We start from the raw sequence: 18354 nt of genomic DNA, 5'->3' as shown, positions 1-18354 counted from the left end.
TTGGAATGTAGCAATTTTTACCACCTTTGGGCCCAGGGTTGCCAGAATCTTTCCCAAAAGTTATATGAATAATCATTTTTTATATCTTAGTATTGTTTTCCAGTAAGATATGTAATCAAACTATATTTGTCTAGTAGCTGAATCCTTTCAAATATTTCTGTGAAAATTTTAAATAATTTAGAAAAAATATATTTTAGATCAACCACAAATTTGTTACAATTTAAAAAATGCTGTTCCTATAGAAATAAATTCAAACTATTCAAATAAGAAAAAATAAATAGTGAGATCTGACATTTTCTACAATTTGCCCCCCTTAGAAAGAGTTTTTGAAAGTACAAGGAAACAGCATTGAAAGTGTGTAACCTTACTACAGTCGTTGTAAAACCGTACGACCGTAAAGTTAGTCAGTCCACAAGTAAGAATATTTAAAAAAATGTTACCAAAAACTGTACGGTTATTTAGAACAGGTTTAGGTTGTTTATCATCCTGCTTGATAAAAAATTCAGTAAGTATCATTCATAATAACGAATTTGTTTCTTTGAAATATATGTTTTTTAATTTTGTAAATGTCCCTTTTCTTGGTTTTGGTTGTTTTATTTTTTGCAGTTACTAATCTCAATATTACTTTATTATTATTTTATAAGTACAAAATACAAGTAAGAATATACACCGTATTGAGGCTTGGCAGTTCTCTAATTTTAGGGTTGTATGGTACTAATTTTACTTTATAAACATTGTTAAGGAATCGTATTTTATACCGAAATTTCTAATTTTAAGAAAATTATTTGACCGGGACTTCGTCTTTATCGTGCAATTTCTTCTGTTTTTGCTATTTTCACGAAGTTGGTTCTGGCGAATTTTTTATATCTTTTTTATTTACTAAATTTATAAACTTTTATCTACATATAGATCTAAGTCTTTTAATTAATCTTACACTTAAATGGGAAAAGTTATTTACGGGACGTACAGAGAGAATGGTGGAAGGATGCTTTTTACAGAGGATATTGTTGCTATGGGGATTCCTGGTTCCTTTGAAGTACTGTTGTATTAGTTTATGGTAGTGCAACCATCTAAGATTTTATAAACATTCAAAGTTCAAAGAATATTTGTGGGAGAGATTTTTGTGAATGGAAATAAGAGAAAGATGTTTGTTTTTCACTCGAGTTTTATTATTATTATTATTTTTCACTGGGCTGCCTTGACTATTCATTTGCCTACATGCGCAGGTCAAGTTGGTGTCTGGGACTCCTTCGGTAAATTATACAATGGTGCCCATTGTAGTTGAAAACACAGGACGAGGTGAACGAGCTTATGATATATTCTCCAGGCTATTACAAGAAAGGATAATTTGTTTAATGGGAGTCGTAAGTTGTGATTTTTTTTCTTTAGAGTGAGTAACTTAAACTCTCTAGGCAAGATGGTATCATCATCATATTCATCTCATGTTATGTAATAAATATAAATCTATTGATCCAATAGTACCAGATAAATTATAGGAGTGTTTGTTAAAGGTTACGGATGAAGTAGCTTCATTAGTGATTGCCCAGCTACTGTACTTGCAGTCACAGAACTCCAAGAAAACTATACATTTGTATATTAATAGGTACGTTTATACTTGAAATTTTCAAATAATACTGTTTATCAAAAATGTGTGCTTTTTCACCTTACAATAGCAAGTTGTTATGTTTACTCACCAATTGAGCTTCCTCCTCGAAATAGGCCATTATTTTCAATATTATAAATTAGCTGTGAGTCAAAATTTGGACACCTCACGAGTTTTTCCATTTTTCTGAATTGTTTACTCAACAGAAAATGGCCTCCATAGGGGGTTATCAGAGGGTACCAGGTCTGGGCTATGTAAGCTGGCTGAAGGATAAGTTCACATGCCTTCTCTTTCTGTTTATCCAAGATATAAATTTTTCACAGTACTTCTACGTACTCTTGCCGAATAAAGTAGAGTTAAATTGTTACTAATTAAAAAAGTTAATGACGCTTTCGTATTTCTATTCACTTTTTTTCTTTAGCAATCTCTGTCACTACCGTTTATTTTCCAGAAATTAGACTATTCTTATTCTTCTTGTCAAAACTTTTTTTAGAAGTAATCACACAGAAGTAAAGATCTGCATGTGTACAGAAGGGTGAGATTTGGTTTTCATAAACGTTCAGTCTTCGTTCATTCGTTGAACGCGTTACTCAAAGCAGATTAATCAAAGAAAAGCTGCATTTTTGTACTGAAATTCGTTCATAAATTTTTGTCTGGATAAATCGATGATATGAAGTTGTATGGATGAAGGTGTAAGGTTTTAAAATGTCATTAAAAGTTGTGAATTTCAACCTAATATATTCGGGTGTATACTGAGCCGTTATAATTCCTGCATTTATGTTTATTTTTGCTAAGTCAAACTGTGCCTTCAAAAATTTTTCAGTTTTAATTGTACTAATTGCAATTTGTAACAGTCGTGCTTCATACTAGATTTTTGTGTTTTGTATTCCAGCCCAGGAGGAAGTGTCACGGCAGGTCTTGGCATTTATGACACGATGCAGTATGTAAATTCTCCTATAGCTACTTGGTGTGTTGGCCAGGCTTGTAGCATGGGAAGCCTCTTATTAGCTGCGGGAGAACCAGGTCTAAGATATTCGTTACCAAATGCCCGGATCATGATTCACCAACCATCAGGAGGTGTTAGGGTACTAATTTTTGAATCGGCAACTAAGTAGTAGTAAGGAACGATTAGCTATGCGTTTAGCGTATTGGATTCCCTCGCAGACATCCCGGGTTCGAATCCAGCTGCTGGCCCTTAGATTTTCTCTTCCTAGGAGCTTTTTACAGCTCACTGTCCGATGATGGATGCCGGCCGGCAGTGCACTGAAAAAAGCTCTGGGCGCCAATAACCTCTGATGTTGACGCGCCTTAATTCATTTTTAAAAAAATCTTGTTATAATTACTTAGTGCTCATTTATCTGTTTTTTGTAGGGACAAGCCACTGACGTATTAATTCATGCAGAAGAAATAATTACGTTAAAACAGCAGATTAACGTGATATATGCCAGGCATTGCAAGCAGTCATTAAGTTTAGTTGGTAAGTAATCGGTCGATTTGTTTTCTTGATAAGATTGTAATTTAAGTAGAATTAGTGGTTTTTTTAATTTTGTTTTGTTGGTGTTGAAACATGTTTTGTAGATAGTTGCCAAATGTTTCGACGCGGATATGAGTCTTCTTCACGCGCTTCTTGTAATGTATGGAGATTACACTTATGTGTCTCTAATGTTTAGAATAGTGATGGTCTTTCTGAATGCTCGATCTAGGCCGTTTTTCTCTAAACTGTAGCACCTCTGCATTTAGCTGCATTGTAATAAAGTGCAGTGTTCTTGACTTATCCCAACAACTCTACCGCTGGGGTATTCAATCTTTAGGTGCTAACGTGAGTTGGAAAATGAGGTAGATTTCTTTCACCAAAAGTAAACAATAAACAACTAAATATTGATCCAATAATCATTGTTTGGGTGTTTCAGGGTTCTAATTACAGTTTCAACGCTTAAAAAAATTGCAAAAACGAATGAATACTCTTCAAACTTTAATAATGAAATATGTTCTTAAGGGCTTGCCATTAAATAATCAAAAATCGAAATTTAGGTTTGAAAAATCCCCCAAATGATACCCATTTTGGCGCAAGCATTCTTCGAGCCTCTCCCAAAAGTTCAACATCACCTGCTAAATTCGTTTGACAGTTTTTCTGTAACTCAACCAACCCGCATACCCACACCCTGAAAAAAAACAATCAGTCTGCCGAAATGTTGGCAAAAAGACGGAATTGTTTTTTGTTCTGGACCGATTCCTCACAAAATTGAATTCTTAATGAAACTAATAAAATTCGGTGAAGTGTGAACGCTATGCTACGGTTGCCAACGAGTTCTGCCACTAATACTGTGATTGTGCCATTTTTTTGATATAGAGTAAGTGAATATCTTAGCTCAAAATGGAAAATGAAGAATTCTAACTTTATATCTAGTTTTAGTTCTCGCATGGGATTTTATAGAAAGTTATCGATCAAAATTAGTCAACCGGAAGTACCGTTTTACTTACTTCGATTCACTTTTTTTGAGATTTTCTAGAAAGTGACTGCAACGATTATCGTTGCATTGGTACTCTTTTTGTACCCATGTTCATCTACAACTTTTGCTTAAAAATGTTTCCAAAAGAATTCTATTAAGGGCACTTCTAAGAGATAGATTGGAAGACATCCTATTATATTCACTATTTGGTCATTACACTGAATTTTACGATGTTACTAATTTAAAGTTTAAAGAAAATCGCTGGACATTTAAGTGTGAGTCTCTTAAACGTGTTAAATAGTAAACATTTATATTTTTTTTCATTAAAGATCGATTGAGGGGTTCTGGAGCTTCTCGTTTTCCTCAGAAGTCTTTTTGTTTTAGTATAAATAATATTGACGAAAACCAACATTAAGTAAAACATTCAATTATAGATTTAAAAACATTGTTGAAATGTTTATAGAGTAAGTTGTGTTCTTATTCTTCTGTTTAGTATACAGGGTGACCAAAGTTATATGCTCCACCAACTTTTTTTTTTAACGGCGGGAAATTTCGAAAAAATAAAAAACACGTATTTAACCATTTTTAGTCTAGTTTATTTTCAGTGATTGACCAATTTTTTTAAACCCTTGTATCTCGAGATACAGCATCCAACTTTTGTTTTTCAAATGGAACGTTATATTTTTTGTTGCATATTTTTATAATATTTGAGCTCCTAAAAAACACAAAAAAAAATTTTTTGAAATTGGTTAGGTTTTTCAAGTTATGGTAATTTAAAATATGAAAAACAAATTTCAGTTTACTGTCAAAATTACGTTATTTTTTTTAAAGAACCTATTTAAACTGGGCACATCCAACGGATAGGCAAGCCAAGACTCTAGATCCACACTCTGCATGTAGCAGCACTTATGGTGGCGAAGTCAAGATCTAGGCACGCTAGAGTTATTCGATGTTCAGGTCGTCTTTTCTACAAACGTTTGGTGTGATGTTTTAGGAAATCAACTAATCGGCCCATACTTCTACAGAGAGAACTTAACTGGTGAAAGGTATCCAACTTTTTTTTCAGAGACATTTTGCCAGTTCCGCTTGAAGATGTTCATCTAAAACGTCGGATAGATATGTATTTTCAACAAGATGGTTGCCCGGCGAGTGTGGTTCGAGGTTAGCTGGGCAGAAATTTCCATTAAAAGTGCTTAAGGACTCATTGTCCCATCCAATGGCCACCTCGATCTCCGGACTTGACCCAAATGGACTATATTTTGTGGGGATACTAAAAAAATAAAGTGTAAAGTATCCTTAATCCCGTGGCTTCAGTCGATGATATGAAACGTCGAATTACTCTAGGCTGCCTAGATCTTGACTTCGCTACCATAAGTGCTGCTACAAGCAAAGCGTGGAAGTCCAGAGTTTTGGCTTGCCTATCCGTTGATTGTGCCCAGTTTGAACAGATTCTGTTGGATGCTGTATTTCGAGATACAGGGGTTTAAAAAAATGGGTCAATCACTGAAAATAAACTAGACTAAAAATGATTAAATATGTGTTTTTTATTTTTTCGAAATTTCCCGCCGTTAAAAAAAAAAGTGGGTGGAGCATATAACTTTGGTCACCCTGTATACACGTATTTGCATTAAGATTTTTTTGTTTTTGCAGCTGATAGTGTTGAAAGGGACAAATTCATGTCGCCAAAAGAAGCCAAACTTTTCGGACTGATTGATTCAGTAATTGAATTTCCTTCAGCAAATGAGGTGGATGAAAATAAAGTAAACGATGATGATGATTTACCAGAAATTGACCGTGATCATTCACTGAAAAACTTGCCTGAAACATTAAGAAAGAAAGTGGACCACATTGATTTTAAACCAACTACGCAGACAGATTGAGTTTTTGGAGTTAATTGTTTAGTTCCCATAAGTTCCATTAAAATAATTAATTATACGTTAAAGAGTAAAATATTTTTATATATATATTACATTTTGTAAACCCTACTAAAAATTCATTGTTCCTTAACCTTCATTGTCAAATTGTTGACTTTAAGACTGTCTCCTACTGTTAATTGTCTGTTTAATAGTAAATAAGTGATCTACATGTACTTAATTCGACTTAATTTTTTCAATCATACTGATCTTAAAATCTTTCTTGTTAGTGTTAACGAAGATTATTTGAAGTATACATCAATTCTTGGACAGAATTAAGAAAACAATAAAAAATTACGGGGTAATTACCTTAATAAATAAATGCTGTGTAGAAAGTATTGATATGAATCCCACCACATTATTACAAACTCGTAGAATATTTGACGATCAACCCTTGTACAGGTTCCATTATTTCACCACAGACTTAATAATTGCTGATCATTTTCTTTTTATTATTTTTGGTTTTTGTTAGTTCTGTAAATATTTTTTGATATAGTTTTTGAATTCTTTCTTTAATTGCCTCTATCTTTATCTATTTACCAAAAAATATCTATATATCAAAAAAGGAAGGGTAAATAGTAAACGGATAGTGACTAGGAGCAGGTCGCTTCAAAAAATTAACAGAAAAATTTGCTAGCTGAGCTCGCCTGTTACAGCTAAGAAACCAACGACGCAAACCTGACCATTAGACTCGAATAGTGGTTCACCAATTGAGAAGTTTAAGAACATAATTTATTTCAATCCCCATCGCAAAATCAGCTACAAGTAGACTTAGATCTACAAATAGAGCGAGAATATCAACAGTTAATTTCTTTATGCCTAACTAATCCAGCTTTCCTCCCCCATATACCATAATGCCAGCTCTTGAACGCCTTCCTTATACCTGGGAGGTTGCTCCAGAAAGTGGTTCTGCAGACCTCCCTCTCCTAAAAAATGCTATCGTCTCTCTCGCGAATGGGAGCGTATGCAGCGAAAGAGGAACCCTGTTACTCTGGTGACAACCCCGCCTAAATGTCAACAGACAACTGATTACTGTATTTTTTGTTTTCAAGAGTGAAATTCCGTGATAGTAAAACAATGTAATTAATGATTTTATTTAAATTTGCATTCCTGTGAATCTAACATATTCACATATTCATTCATTTAGATCACAATAGTGAAATGAACCTACAAAGTGCAAATAAAAGTCATTTTAGCCATTTCTAAGAAACTGAAAAATTGATTCAGCAATTTTTTTTTTTTCTGATCGAAAGATTGTGACCAGAAGCTTCATTAATGGGACACCTGATGGCTGAAATGAGTTTAGTTGACTAATAAACCATACAAACACTCAACTAATATGTGAAACTCAATTTTTTCTGGAGACCTCAAAAGTGTAATATCAGGAAAAGTTCTAACCCGTAAATTTGCATTACTTCCAATTATTACAGGCAGGAAACTTAGATTTCTACAAGAATGCTACTCAAATACAATTATAATGACATTTTTACACCGTCGATCAAAGCCTTCTAGAATTAAACTAGTAAAAAATCCTAAGTTTATAGAAAATGTTTCTAGTTAGAGCTATAAGGAATGTATTAGAAAAATATTGGGTGATTATTCATATCAAGTTTTGTTTTTTAATTCAGACCAATTTTTGTTTTTCATACGTTTTTCGAGACTTATTTCGAGGTTGGTGCCAAAGAGCGGAAGTAACAACTATCCTTCTAATGTTACACTGCACCATTAATGATTCTTGCATACACTAAAATTTTGTTACATCCTGCCTTATAACGCCACACTTCCTCTGTGAAGTCACACTATAACGACATACAATACCTTTTTCATGCACCAACGCATACAGCAAATGTTCCTCTTTTCTGTTGTTTTTCATTCGCGGAACACTAAATTCTATATTTCATTTCTTGTGGCACATCACTTGGTTTTCTGCCTATTTAGAGAACAAACAATTAAACAAAATTAAGGGTAATATTCAGGATATAATTTTTTACACACTAATGTAGTTATTTTTCTTGGTCCTGGAATTCTATACTGTTTTCTATTCCATCTTCGGAATTATCTCAACAGCTATTTTTTTAAGAGGTGTTCTTGAGAAGTACGACCATTCATCCAAAACTTCTCAGGAGATGGCACCATTCACTCAGGTTCTTTCGGAATGTTTTAGTAAGAGCTGACTGCCGGAGGTACCATCTGCTGTACCAACCATGCGTTTCTCCTCCAGCACCCTCCAAGATATTCTAAAGATTCCTCCAAATTAAAAGAAACTGGAAGGATGCTAGATATGGTTAATTACCACCTCTCCACTTCAAGATCCTCTAAAGAAATTTAAGGAAGTGCGGTGATGATACGGCTGTAAGAGGTGGTCTCCCTCTAAGCTAACACATTCCCTCCCCTCGATGTCCCCAGATATCTGAGAATAGCTCAACCAAATAAAAGGAACTAGAACAACCATGGAAGTTTTGGAAAAGGAAGCTGGCAGTCATAAAAAATACTGTTGCAAACCCCCTCCAAGATATTCTGAAGAGGATTCCCTAAAATTAAAAGATTTAAAAGAGGCAATATGCATGCTAATAAACCCTGGTAGGGCGGGTAGTCAGCAGTAGAGCATGAATAAACACTCATTAAAGTCAACACAAATTCAGAGGATATGTAGGGTGTACACGGAGCAAAGGTCGAAACTTATTCCAAACGAAAGAGTATTAAATTTCCTATAAATCTGCTCAATACAGAGCCTCAATGGGCTTTTTGGATTGCCTGCGTTCCTTCCCCTTTTTGGTGGAACCGCCCTTCCAATACAATCTACAATCTACCCAGAGCCTGAAAACGTTTCTTATAAACAATGAAATTTTTACTTTAATGTCTAAAAAATTCGTTCTCGATTATTTTTGTAAATATTTTCAACTGTATTTTTACAATGATTAATGAATCAAGGAGTCTCCCAATACACAAAAAGTTGTGCATTTATTGAGCTTCAAGACCATATGGATTTTTTTTTGTTTTTAATAAAACCCTACCTAGAACTGGGGATGTAAATGCAAAAAACTGGGAAGTTGTGTAACCGTCTTTTCACTGATATCAAATTATTAATTTACTCGTTTGTCAATTGTTGGCGAAGGAACAAAAAGAAAATTAACCATTTTAGTTTTGAGCAATTATTATTTAATAAAATGGAAGTAAAAAATACAGTAGCAATAAAACACAGTATTAATAAAATACAATAGGTAGGTGCCTACCTAAAATCGCTACAAAAATTATTCGAATTATTTAAACAAGAAAGTGGGAAAGAATTGTTGAAAGAATAAATTTTTAGTTTCTTGACAACAATTGTTTGTGCAAATGATCAATAATGACATAATGGAGATTTTTTTATCAAAGTTAATAATTATTCAAAAATAAAATAAAATAAAATCGTTATTTTATTTTTTTCCTTTTCCAAAAATTGACCAAATATCCTTACGTAGAACTACTAGTAGTCAATACAAAAAGAGCCGAGGAATGAAAATCATCTCCAATTCTTAAATTGCCGGAAGACACATAGCTGTACTCTCACTTAACTAAACTTTTATCACACATACCACGCTATGACTACATTGGTCCATTATGAGATTACCTTTTCTTGATTATGTAGGAAGAAGTGTTGGGATTATACAGTATTTTTGAAATTGTGTTTTTAGTGTTTATCGGAAATGCATGTTTTGCGGCTCCCATAGCGATACTGAAGTCGTGCAGCTCAGAACGATAGAAATAGCGGCTTCAAACTTCTTATCTTGCGAACAGTGAATTCTCTGGATATAGGGGAAGCTCAGCGCATTCTACCGAGCAGCGAATTGTAATCAGCTCTCAGCTCCAGGACCGCGGGAAGAAAACGGCCAATCCGGGCGCCAAATTTTAAAGAGCGCTAATCTCAGATCAATGGAATTTGTTTTTAAAAATATTTTTCAGGTTAAAGATGTACTATGTACTGTAAAATCATTCAGGTGGTATACCCGCCAGCTTTTAGGAGAAAAAACTTTTTTTTTATGGGGGTGATGGAAAAGGATGTAATTTGACTTTCTTTCAAATTGACATTTAAACGAATTACACATTTTATCTGCTTTAATCTTTAGAGAAAATTTAAAATTTTGCAATAAAACATCTAATTTCAAGAAACTATTAAGTTAGTTCCTTGCAAGAGAAGACGTGTAAGTGTTCTCCTCAAGATTCTTTTTTGTGAATTTTCTTGAGATCTTGTCCCCTAATCGTAATATTTCTGGTAAAAGATCAATTTTGCAAAATCTGCAGTGAAAACTGACACGACGTTTAGTATAACAATTTCAATGATTAACTTAAAATCTTTTTTTAATTGTAAATTATACTAGGACTATATGTAATTATACTATCTTACTATACCAATTACCCTTTAATTTCCTTTTGAATAAAAAGAAAAATAAAAAGATTTCAACGTTCAAAGCTAAGAATAAGCGACTTTCTTGAAGCTCCGAAATTTTTTAACATATTTACTTAATTTTCCTACTATACAGAGTGTATACGGAGGAGTGGTCGAAACTTCGGGAGGTGATTAGAAGCTTAAATGCAACAAAAAATATTCTATTCACTTTGGCTCTATTCTCAATAGTGTCCAAGATATTTGCATTTTTAACTTTTCCGTCGATATTCGCGTTTTTCGCCATAAAAACGGCCGTAACTTTTCTATCCTTTATCCTACAACAAATCTGCTTATTCCAAACGAAAGAGTATTAAATTTCCTATAAATTTGCTCAATACAGAGCCTCAAAACGTTTCTTATAACAATCTTTACTTTAATGTCTAAAAAATTCGTTTTTGATGATTTTTGTTAAAATTTTCAACTGTATTTATTCAATGATTAATGAATCAAGGAGTCACATAATTTCAGAAAAAGTTGCGCATTTATTGAGCTTCAATACCATAGGGATTTTTTTGGTTTTTAATGAAACCCTACCCCGTACAGAGGGGTGTAAATGCAGAAAACTGGGATTTGCGTAACCGACTTTTCACTACTAATTTACTCAAATGTCAATTTTTGGAGAAGGAACAAAAAGAAAAGTAACCATTTTAGTTTATAACAATTATTATTTAATAAAACGGAAGTAAAAAATAAAGTAGCATCAGTAAAGGTACCACAGTCTGCTACATTTTGCATTTCCCTTCAGCTATCTGAACTGGCTTAGCATTTCTTTCTATTCCACAGTGGTTACGCTCTCGTTAGTGGAAGAAAACATTACTCTGAATAGAGCAGTTCCCTGATAGCTTGTTTTTTTATTTCCTCAAACACGTTTGGCTCCTGAACAAAATATCAATTCGAAGTATCCGCGATTTCAGTTTTGAATGCTCACCACACATTATCAGACGAACAGGCAGACTGCCTTACCGATTTAGATATATCACTTTTGGTTATGGGTCCTCAAAACATGTATTTTTTAAAAATCCTTAAAATGGAAAGTCCGGACAATGGCATTTTTTCATTGTACGCTAAGGAAGAGAAATGATAAAAAATTTTGCGCATCATTAGGTTAAAAATCTAAATCGGAGAAGGTCGTACGTAAGTGGATCGAATATCTCCGGTTAAGTTTTCTTCATAATAAAAGTCATGTAGGAGTTAAAGCAAGTTCGCAGAGAGCTCGCCAGAGCACTCTGGCTGTGTTTCTTGTTGCTTTTCCCCCTACTCCTGCTACCACGAAGAGAATTATTTAACATGGCTTCCAAGTGCTGAGAGAAGACTAACTTATTAGTGTGCAGTACTACTTTTTTTTCTTCTTCTTGTCAAAAATATATATATACAGTTCATATTTTGTAAAAAAATTATCTGCAAGTGTCTGTGCATCTTCTGGCAGGAATTCTAGATAGTTTTCTATTCTACATCCAAGGCTGGACCTTGCGACAAGTCGCACTGTTTTTGACAGTAGACTGACCAAGGAATTCAGGAACCGTGTTTTCCTTCAGCGAAGAAGGGCTGTACACCCTCGTTCCACCCCCAACGAGGACTCGAAACTATTGTCCGGAAACGACAACTGCCAATCCGGGACATGCCAGATTAGGGGACAGTCATATAGCAGCTTATACTTACGATGTAAGTCCACTTTCAACAAGTGTACAACAAAAGTATGTAAATCAAGACATATACAGTGCTGGAGTGAAGTGCCATTATGGATTTACAAATCCTAATGTGGATTCGACAACGGAAGGATTTCCAATGAAGAGACCACGGTTAGTAATTTTGATGTATGTTATCGTGTAATGTAATAAGGTTAATAGTTATTATTTACCTATATCATTTACTTTAAAGCTAAAACATTTCACTGATTGTGATGTTATTGTTTAGTAAGGTCTTGTTTATATTAAATATTGCTATATGGCACGTAACAATCGTATTTTTTTTTTGCCGTTCCACTTAACGACTTGATGATGAATTGTCGTATGTGTATTTAACAAAAGTTACTTTATTTTAATTGAACCCTCAGCATTTTTAATAATTTATTGTTAAGGCGTCATTATAAATATACTTTTTATTAATCAAAAAAATATGAGGCGCCATTTTGGGTCATATGTTTTTTAAAACTGGGTAATCATTTTTAATCCAAATTTCATTATTTTTTTATTCCTAAATTTTGTCAACAGTCTACGCTGGAATTGGTTTCGATTTTTCATTTGATTTCTTTAAAGCAAATGTTATTTTCCAAGATTTATTGTGACTGAAAATACTGCTAATATGGGATTTTGATTTAATAACTTTCTCTAAGTTCTTGGTTTTTATTTTACAATTTTGAGTCACAGTGCACGATTTCAACAAAAGTTTCATTTTGTGTTGGATTAAAGAGAAAACTTGAGAATGATAAACTAAAAAGTCTGATTTAATCCTTAAAAGGTAACTGTGTTTACATTGGTCATAAGAAACGTGATTTTTTCGTTTATCTCATTGATTTTTTTTAAAGGAAAACTAATGTCTCCAATTATTTTTTCTAAAGTAACAATGAATTTAACACCCGAACAGTATGTCCAAGAGAGGTAGTTACTTTGCGCATTTGTTATAACGGATTAAGGAATTATCACTCAAATAAGAGTCAGAATAACGAACGAGGTTTGTTCCGAAGTTTTAGGGTACGCTCCTAGATTACTTTTGTAAAATCATTCCTGCACGTAAGCTTAGAAATTGTCACAGAGTTCATGTGAGTAAATGACGGTATGAAGAAGGTTGAAGGTAGATTGGTTTGAGAGTTCACGGAGATTTAAATTGAACAACAGAACTTGAGTTTGCCTACTTGCTCTCAAAGCTTGCCATCTTCTGATAAAGGGTTTGGAGAAGGCTAGGCTAGATATTCATCCCCTTTGCTTTTACACCATCAAACAGAATCTTTGTTTTGCATATGTTTAAATTAAATTATTTACGTTATTTAGGTCCAATGTTTGCACCATTTTTTCCTCTCTTCAAAATATTAAGTGTTTCCAAAAATTACGCTTTCTTAGGCTGATTAACATAATAATGTACTTTGAGTTTGACAGGCTTTTGGGCTGTTCAGTTAGACGATGTACTGGCTTGATGAGTTTTATTAATGGAATCATGTAGGAACACATCCTCTTTGGTTCCATGATTAATAAACATGCTATTATATCCTATTAGTTCCTATTAGTTAATACTCAGGAGGTTTTGGGAAGGTCATTTTACTGGAAAAGACAAGGTAAGTTAGGGAACTTAACTATTTATCTCGAATTGTGAGAAGTGTTTGTCACATTTGCAAAATATTTTGCATCGTGTCACTGAATCTAGTTTCACTGTTTGGAATGTCTTCAGGATACAATATTTGTTTTATCCCTTCTTGTTTTTCGGGATTCCAGGAGACCATTTTTCGAGCCCTTAATTATTTACCAGAATGATACGCTTCACAAAGTTACATGAGATACTAAACGAAAATGAGGAGGTTCATAGTTTGACCAAATTAGACGTCACTGACACCTTTACCGGTCTTAAACCTGTTATTGGCTCTGGACATGACTGTCTGTCTAGCTTTCAGAAATTGATGTCTTCACAGTTTTCGTCTGTGAATTGTGTGGAGATCTACACTACTTAAGGGTCCACAAAACAGGACTGAAGGTAAAATGGTTCTAGTGTGTTTAATGAGACATCTCTCAAACTCCTGCTGCAACCTTTACTGGAATGTAGCTGAAGGAGACAACTTCACATAATGGGCTCGTACTTTCCTGTAGATGTTCGGAGCAGAGGCAGAAACAGCTTGCTCCTCTTATGATCGTTTTGGTGGTGAGCAAATTTAGACTTAGAACGGAATAGGCTTAGGAAAAGCTTAGGCGATTTTTCCGTAAACATTTTTCGCTCGATCCAAATCTGGATCCTGAATTTTTGTCTTCGGCATTTTTTTTTTTAAAGATAGATCCTATTTGGACTCAGAAATACTTAGATAGCGTAAAAGTTGGTTACTCTCCAGAGACCCATTAACAGCTACTTTATTTTATTATATCACTACTGGATATCAAGTGCAAGCACTTTGTTTTGGTAAAAGAATTTTCAAAGTTTGTATTTTATAGGCTAAAAGATTATCTTTCTCAGTTTCTTGCAGTCATCACCTGTTAATATCAATCTACCTCCTGTAGATATCAATCTACCTCTCAGACTGATATTCTTGCTGGCCGAAAGACCTCTGTATTGTATAACTTTTGCAGTTCAATAATTCTACTTTTTCTTAATAGGTCATTCAAAAATACAATAAACTTAGTCGATGTTTTGTAGCTTTAATTAGTATGGGAAGCTGAATTATTTTACTACACAGGCTCAAAATGCTGTTAGTGTCTCATTAGTTGTTACAAGCCTCCTCCACTGAAATTGAAGTTTTTGGAGAGATTCCGACTGATTTACCTTTAAGCTTATTCACAGCGAAGTGGCACGGTTTTTTTTTTTTTTTATTCGCATTGGCTTTTCGCCATACAGCCAAAGAAAGGTATTGACAATGTATTTAGGGTTCGTTGGTAGGTTTTTTACCATTTTCCGCCGAATTAATTTTTCCTTTTTTAAATAGCTATGTTTAGAGCACCGTTCTTGTTAAAATAATCTTTGGATTTACAGTCCTTGTAGGGTCTTCGCCCAACTGTCTCAGTGACTCAGTTTAAAACGGTTTTTCCTCAGATATATACAGGGTGTACACGGAGGAGTGGTCGAAACTTCGGGAGGTGATTCAGCAGCTCAAATGCAACAAAAAATATTCTCTTCACTTTGGCCCGATTCTCAATAGTGTCCAAGATATTTGCATTTTTAACTTTTCCGACCATATTCGCGTTTTTCACCATAAAAACGGCCGTAACTTTTCTATCCTTTATCCTACAACAAATCTGCTTATTCCAAACGAAAGAGCATTAAATTTCCTATAAATCTGCTTAATATAGAGCCTCATAACGATTCTTATAACAATTACATTTTTACTTGAATGTCTAAAAATTTCGTTCTCGATGATTTTTGTGAAAATTTTCAACTGCATTCTTTCAATGGTTAATGAATCAAGGAATAACATAATTTCAGAAAAAGTTGCGCATTTATTGAGCTTCAAGATCATATGGATTTTTTTGGTTTTTAATAAAACCCTACCCCGAACAGAGGGGTGTAATTGCAGAAAACTGGGATTTTGCGAACTGACTTTTCATTACTAATTTACTTAAATATCAATTTTTACCATTTTAGTAACCATTTTAGTTTAGAACAATTATTATTTTATAAAACAGAAGTAAAAAATAAAGTAGCAATAAAACACAGAAGTGAAAAAGTACAATAGGCAGGTGCCTAGTTAAAATTGCTACAAAAATCGTTCGAACTATTCAAACAAGGAAGTGGGAAAGAATTGTGGCAAATTTTTAGTTTCTTGACTACAATTATTTGTGCAACATATTTTAACGACAAAATGGAGGGGTTTTTTTTCATCAAAGTTAATTAATATTAATTCAAAACCAATCAATTTTCGGAGAACGAACAAAAAGAAAATAACCATTTTATTTTTGAATTATTATTAATTAATTTTGATGAAAAAAAAACCTCCATTATGCCATTAAAATAAGTTGCACAAACAATTATAGTCAACTACTGCGTTTTAGTGCTACTTTATTTTTTACTTCCGTTTTATTAAATAATAATTGTTATAAACTAAAATGGTTACTTTTCTTTTTGTTCCTTCTCCAAAAATTGACATTTGAGTAAATAAGTAGTGAAAAGTCGGTTACGCAAATCCCAGTTTTCTGCATTTACACCCCTCTGTACGGGGTAGGGTTTTATTAAAAACCAAAAAAATCCATGTGGTCTTGAAGCTCAATAAATGCGCAACTTTTTCTGAAATTCTGTGACTCCTTGATTCATTATTCATTGAAAGAATGCAGTTAAAAAATTTAACAAAAATCATCGAAAACGAATTTTTTAGACATTCAAGTAGAAATGTAATTGTTATAAGAATCGTTATGAAGCTCTATATTGAGCAGATTTATAGGAAATTTAATGCTCTTTCGTTTGGAATAAGCAGATTTTTTTGTAGGATAAAGGATAGAAAAGTTACGGCCGTTTTTATGGTGAAAAACGCAAGTATGGTCGGAAAAGTTAAAAATGCAAATATCTTGGACACTATTGAGAATCGGGCCAAAGTGAATAGAATATTTTTTGTTGCATTTAAGCTGCTGAATCACCTCCCGAAGTTTCGAGCACTCCTCCGTATACACCCTGTATATCAATAGTTTCAACTAGCTTTTTTTTTATCTGTAGAAGTTTGTGTTGTGTGTAACTAAATTGTTAGTTCCAATATTCGAATTTACAGCTCAGATGTCTATCTCTAACAATTTCTAATTGTCTTAATGTACTACTGTATATATACATAACTTAATAATTAATTGAGATTAAAAAAAGAAAGGAAATCGAAAACATATGGGTTGATTATATATGTATAAAGGAATGTAAAATTGTGATTTTGGTCCTTACAGCACTCTGCTAATAAATAATAAATTTGATTCTTGACATTACAAAATGTACAAATTTTTCCACTTTGAAAACAGGTCCTTGTCTGTCTGTTAAGTTGCATCTAAAAACAATTATTTCCTACACTGCTGTGTTAATAGCAGATAATGAAAGCAGAGGGAGAGAAAACTTATAAAATTGTAGCGGTTGAAAATAGTAGTTTTCAATCTGGAGGTGTCTGAGGTAATGCCTATTTTTCTGGCATACTTTTCCTCTAACTACCGATCAGGTGTCGTGGATGGAGACGGATAGCAAACATACTTCACTGTAAATTCATTTTATTAACCGTTATATACAATCCAAGGCTTAAACCGGAAATCGAACCAAGTACTATACATATTAACTTTGCAGACCCGTCTCTAGCCGCTCGACTGCCGTAGCGCCTTTTTTAAATAATGCCAGTTCCAACATTTTCCAGCAGAGCTTCTTAAATCAGTCTAACCTTGACCATTTAAATACTGTAAGTGTTCTTCGTTAACTACTGATTCTTACTAGAACTCTTTAACAAAAACTTACAGTTTAAAATGTTAAGTATAAGGGTTGATTAAACGCCAAAAGGTACACAAATCAGCAAGCACCCAACATTTCATTAATTCTTCATTAATATTTAAGTAATTTTACTGCATTAATTTTCATTAATATTTTTTAGAATTTATTAGATGTCACAGACCCTTATGCTGGCCATTTTCGTCTACAAAATATTTGTTCAAGTAGCACTGTAGATTGACTGTAATATCTAGTTATTTATAATAATCAAACTATTAAATACAGGTTAAAAAGAAAAACGTTATAAAAAATAAAAAAAAATTATGAGGCTAAAAAATTCAAAACTTTTTTTTATAAAAAAAAATGTAATATGTAATATAAAGTAAATAAGATATGTATATTTTTAGGACAGCTAATTATTCCAGTATTTTACTATAAGTAAAATTAGGGGGACTAAATTAAATTACAATTGAGAAATCAATAATTGTTGTTGAATAATCTACTTGTTATTAACTGTGTGTTATTTGTGCTCACGAATATTTCGGTAAGACGAATTCAAGACAGTAGCCTACTCTAACTTTGTCTTTTTCTACTTTAACATGCATGTACATATGTGTGATTTATCATAATTATAACAAAAAAATATAAATGAAGTGGCCAGCATAAGGGTCTGTGACATCTAATAAATTCTAAAAAATATTAATGAAAATTAATGCAGTAAAATTACTTAAATATTAATGAAGAATTAATGAAATGTTGGGTGCTTGCTGATTTGTGTACCTTTTGGCGTTTAATCAACCCTTATACTTAACATTTTAAACTGTAAGTTTTTGTTAAAGAGATTTTTGTACCTTTTGGATAGATTTTCCTTTTTGTCTATTTTACAAAGTT

At 33.2% G+C, this 18354-nt stretch overlaps 2 protein-coding genes across 2 annotated transcripts in view; both read left to right on the top strand.

Moving 5' to 3' along the window:
* The first annotated feature begins 348 nt into the window (after window positions 1-348).
* Window positions 349-6022, top strand: ClpP (Caseinolytic protease proteolytic subunit). Its single transcript, XM_074144144.1, has 6 exons — window positions 349-505; window positions 1227-1364; window positions 1512-1603; window positions 2496-2688; window positions 2975-3080; window positions 5704-6022. Exons 1-6 carry the CDS (start codon window positions 434-436, stop codon window positions 5931-5933), a joined length of 831 nt encoding a protein of 276 aa, XP_074000245.1. The 5' UTR covers window positions 349-433; the 3' UTR covers window positions 5934-6022.
* Window positions 6023-11671: 5649 nt separating this feature from the next.
* Window positions 11672-18354, top strand: part of lilli (AF4/FMR2 family member lilliputian) — a gene marked incomplete at its 3' end in the record, with an annotated part of 28887 nt that continues 22204 nt past the window's right edge. The window contains 1 exon segment of the mRNA XM_074144143.1: window positions 11672-12191. Coding sequence (XP_074000244.1) covers window positions 12178-12191 — 14 coding nt within the window.

This window comes from Rhodnius prolixus, unplaced genomic scaffold (genome assembly GCF_049639745.1).
Source record: "Rhodnius prolixus isolate KJV_2025 unplaced genomic scaffold, Rpr scaffold_48, whole genome shotgun sequence".
In the NCBI taxonomy this organism is placed as follows: Eukaryota; Metazoa; Arthropoda; class Insecta; order Hemiptera; family Reduviidae; genus Rhodnius; species Rhodnius prolixus.
Note: the sequence above shows the minus strand (reverse complement) of the source record. Positions and strands in the feature narration are given on the sequence as shown.

Coding starts and splice junctions, on each gene's coding strand:
- ClpP (XM_074144144.1), top strand. CDS start 434: ATGTTACCAAAAACTGTACGGTTATTTAGAACAGGTTTAGGTTGTTTA. Junction 1,604..2,495: donor ATACATTTGTATATTAATAG/GTACGTTTATAC, acceptor TTTGTATTCCAG/CCCAGGAGGAAGTGTCACGG. Junction 3,081..5,703: donor GCAGTCATTAAGTTTAGTTG/GTAAGTAATCGG, acceptor TTGTTTTTGCAG/CTGATAGTGTTGAAAGGGAC.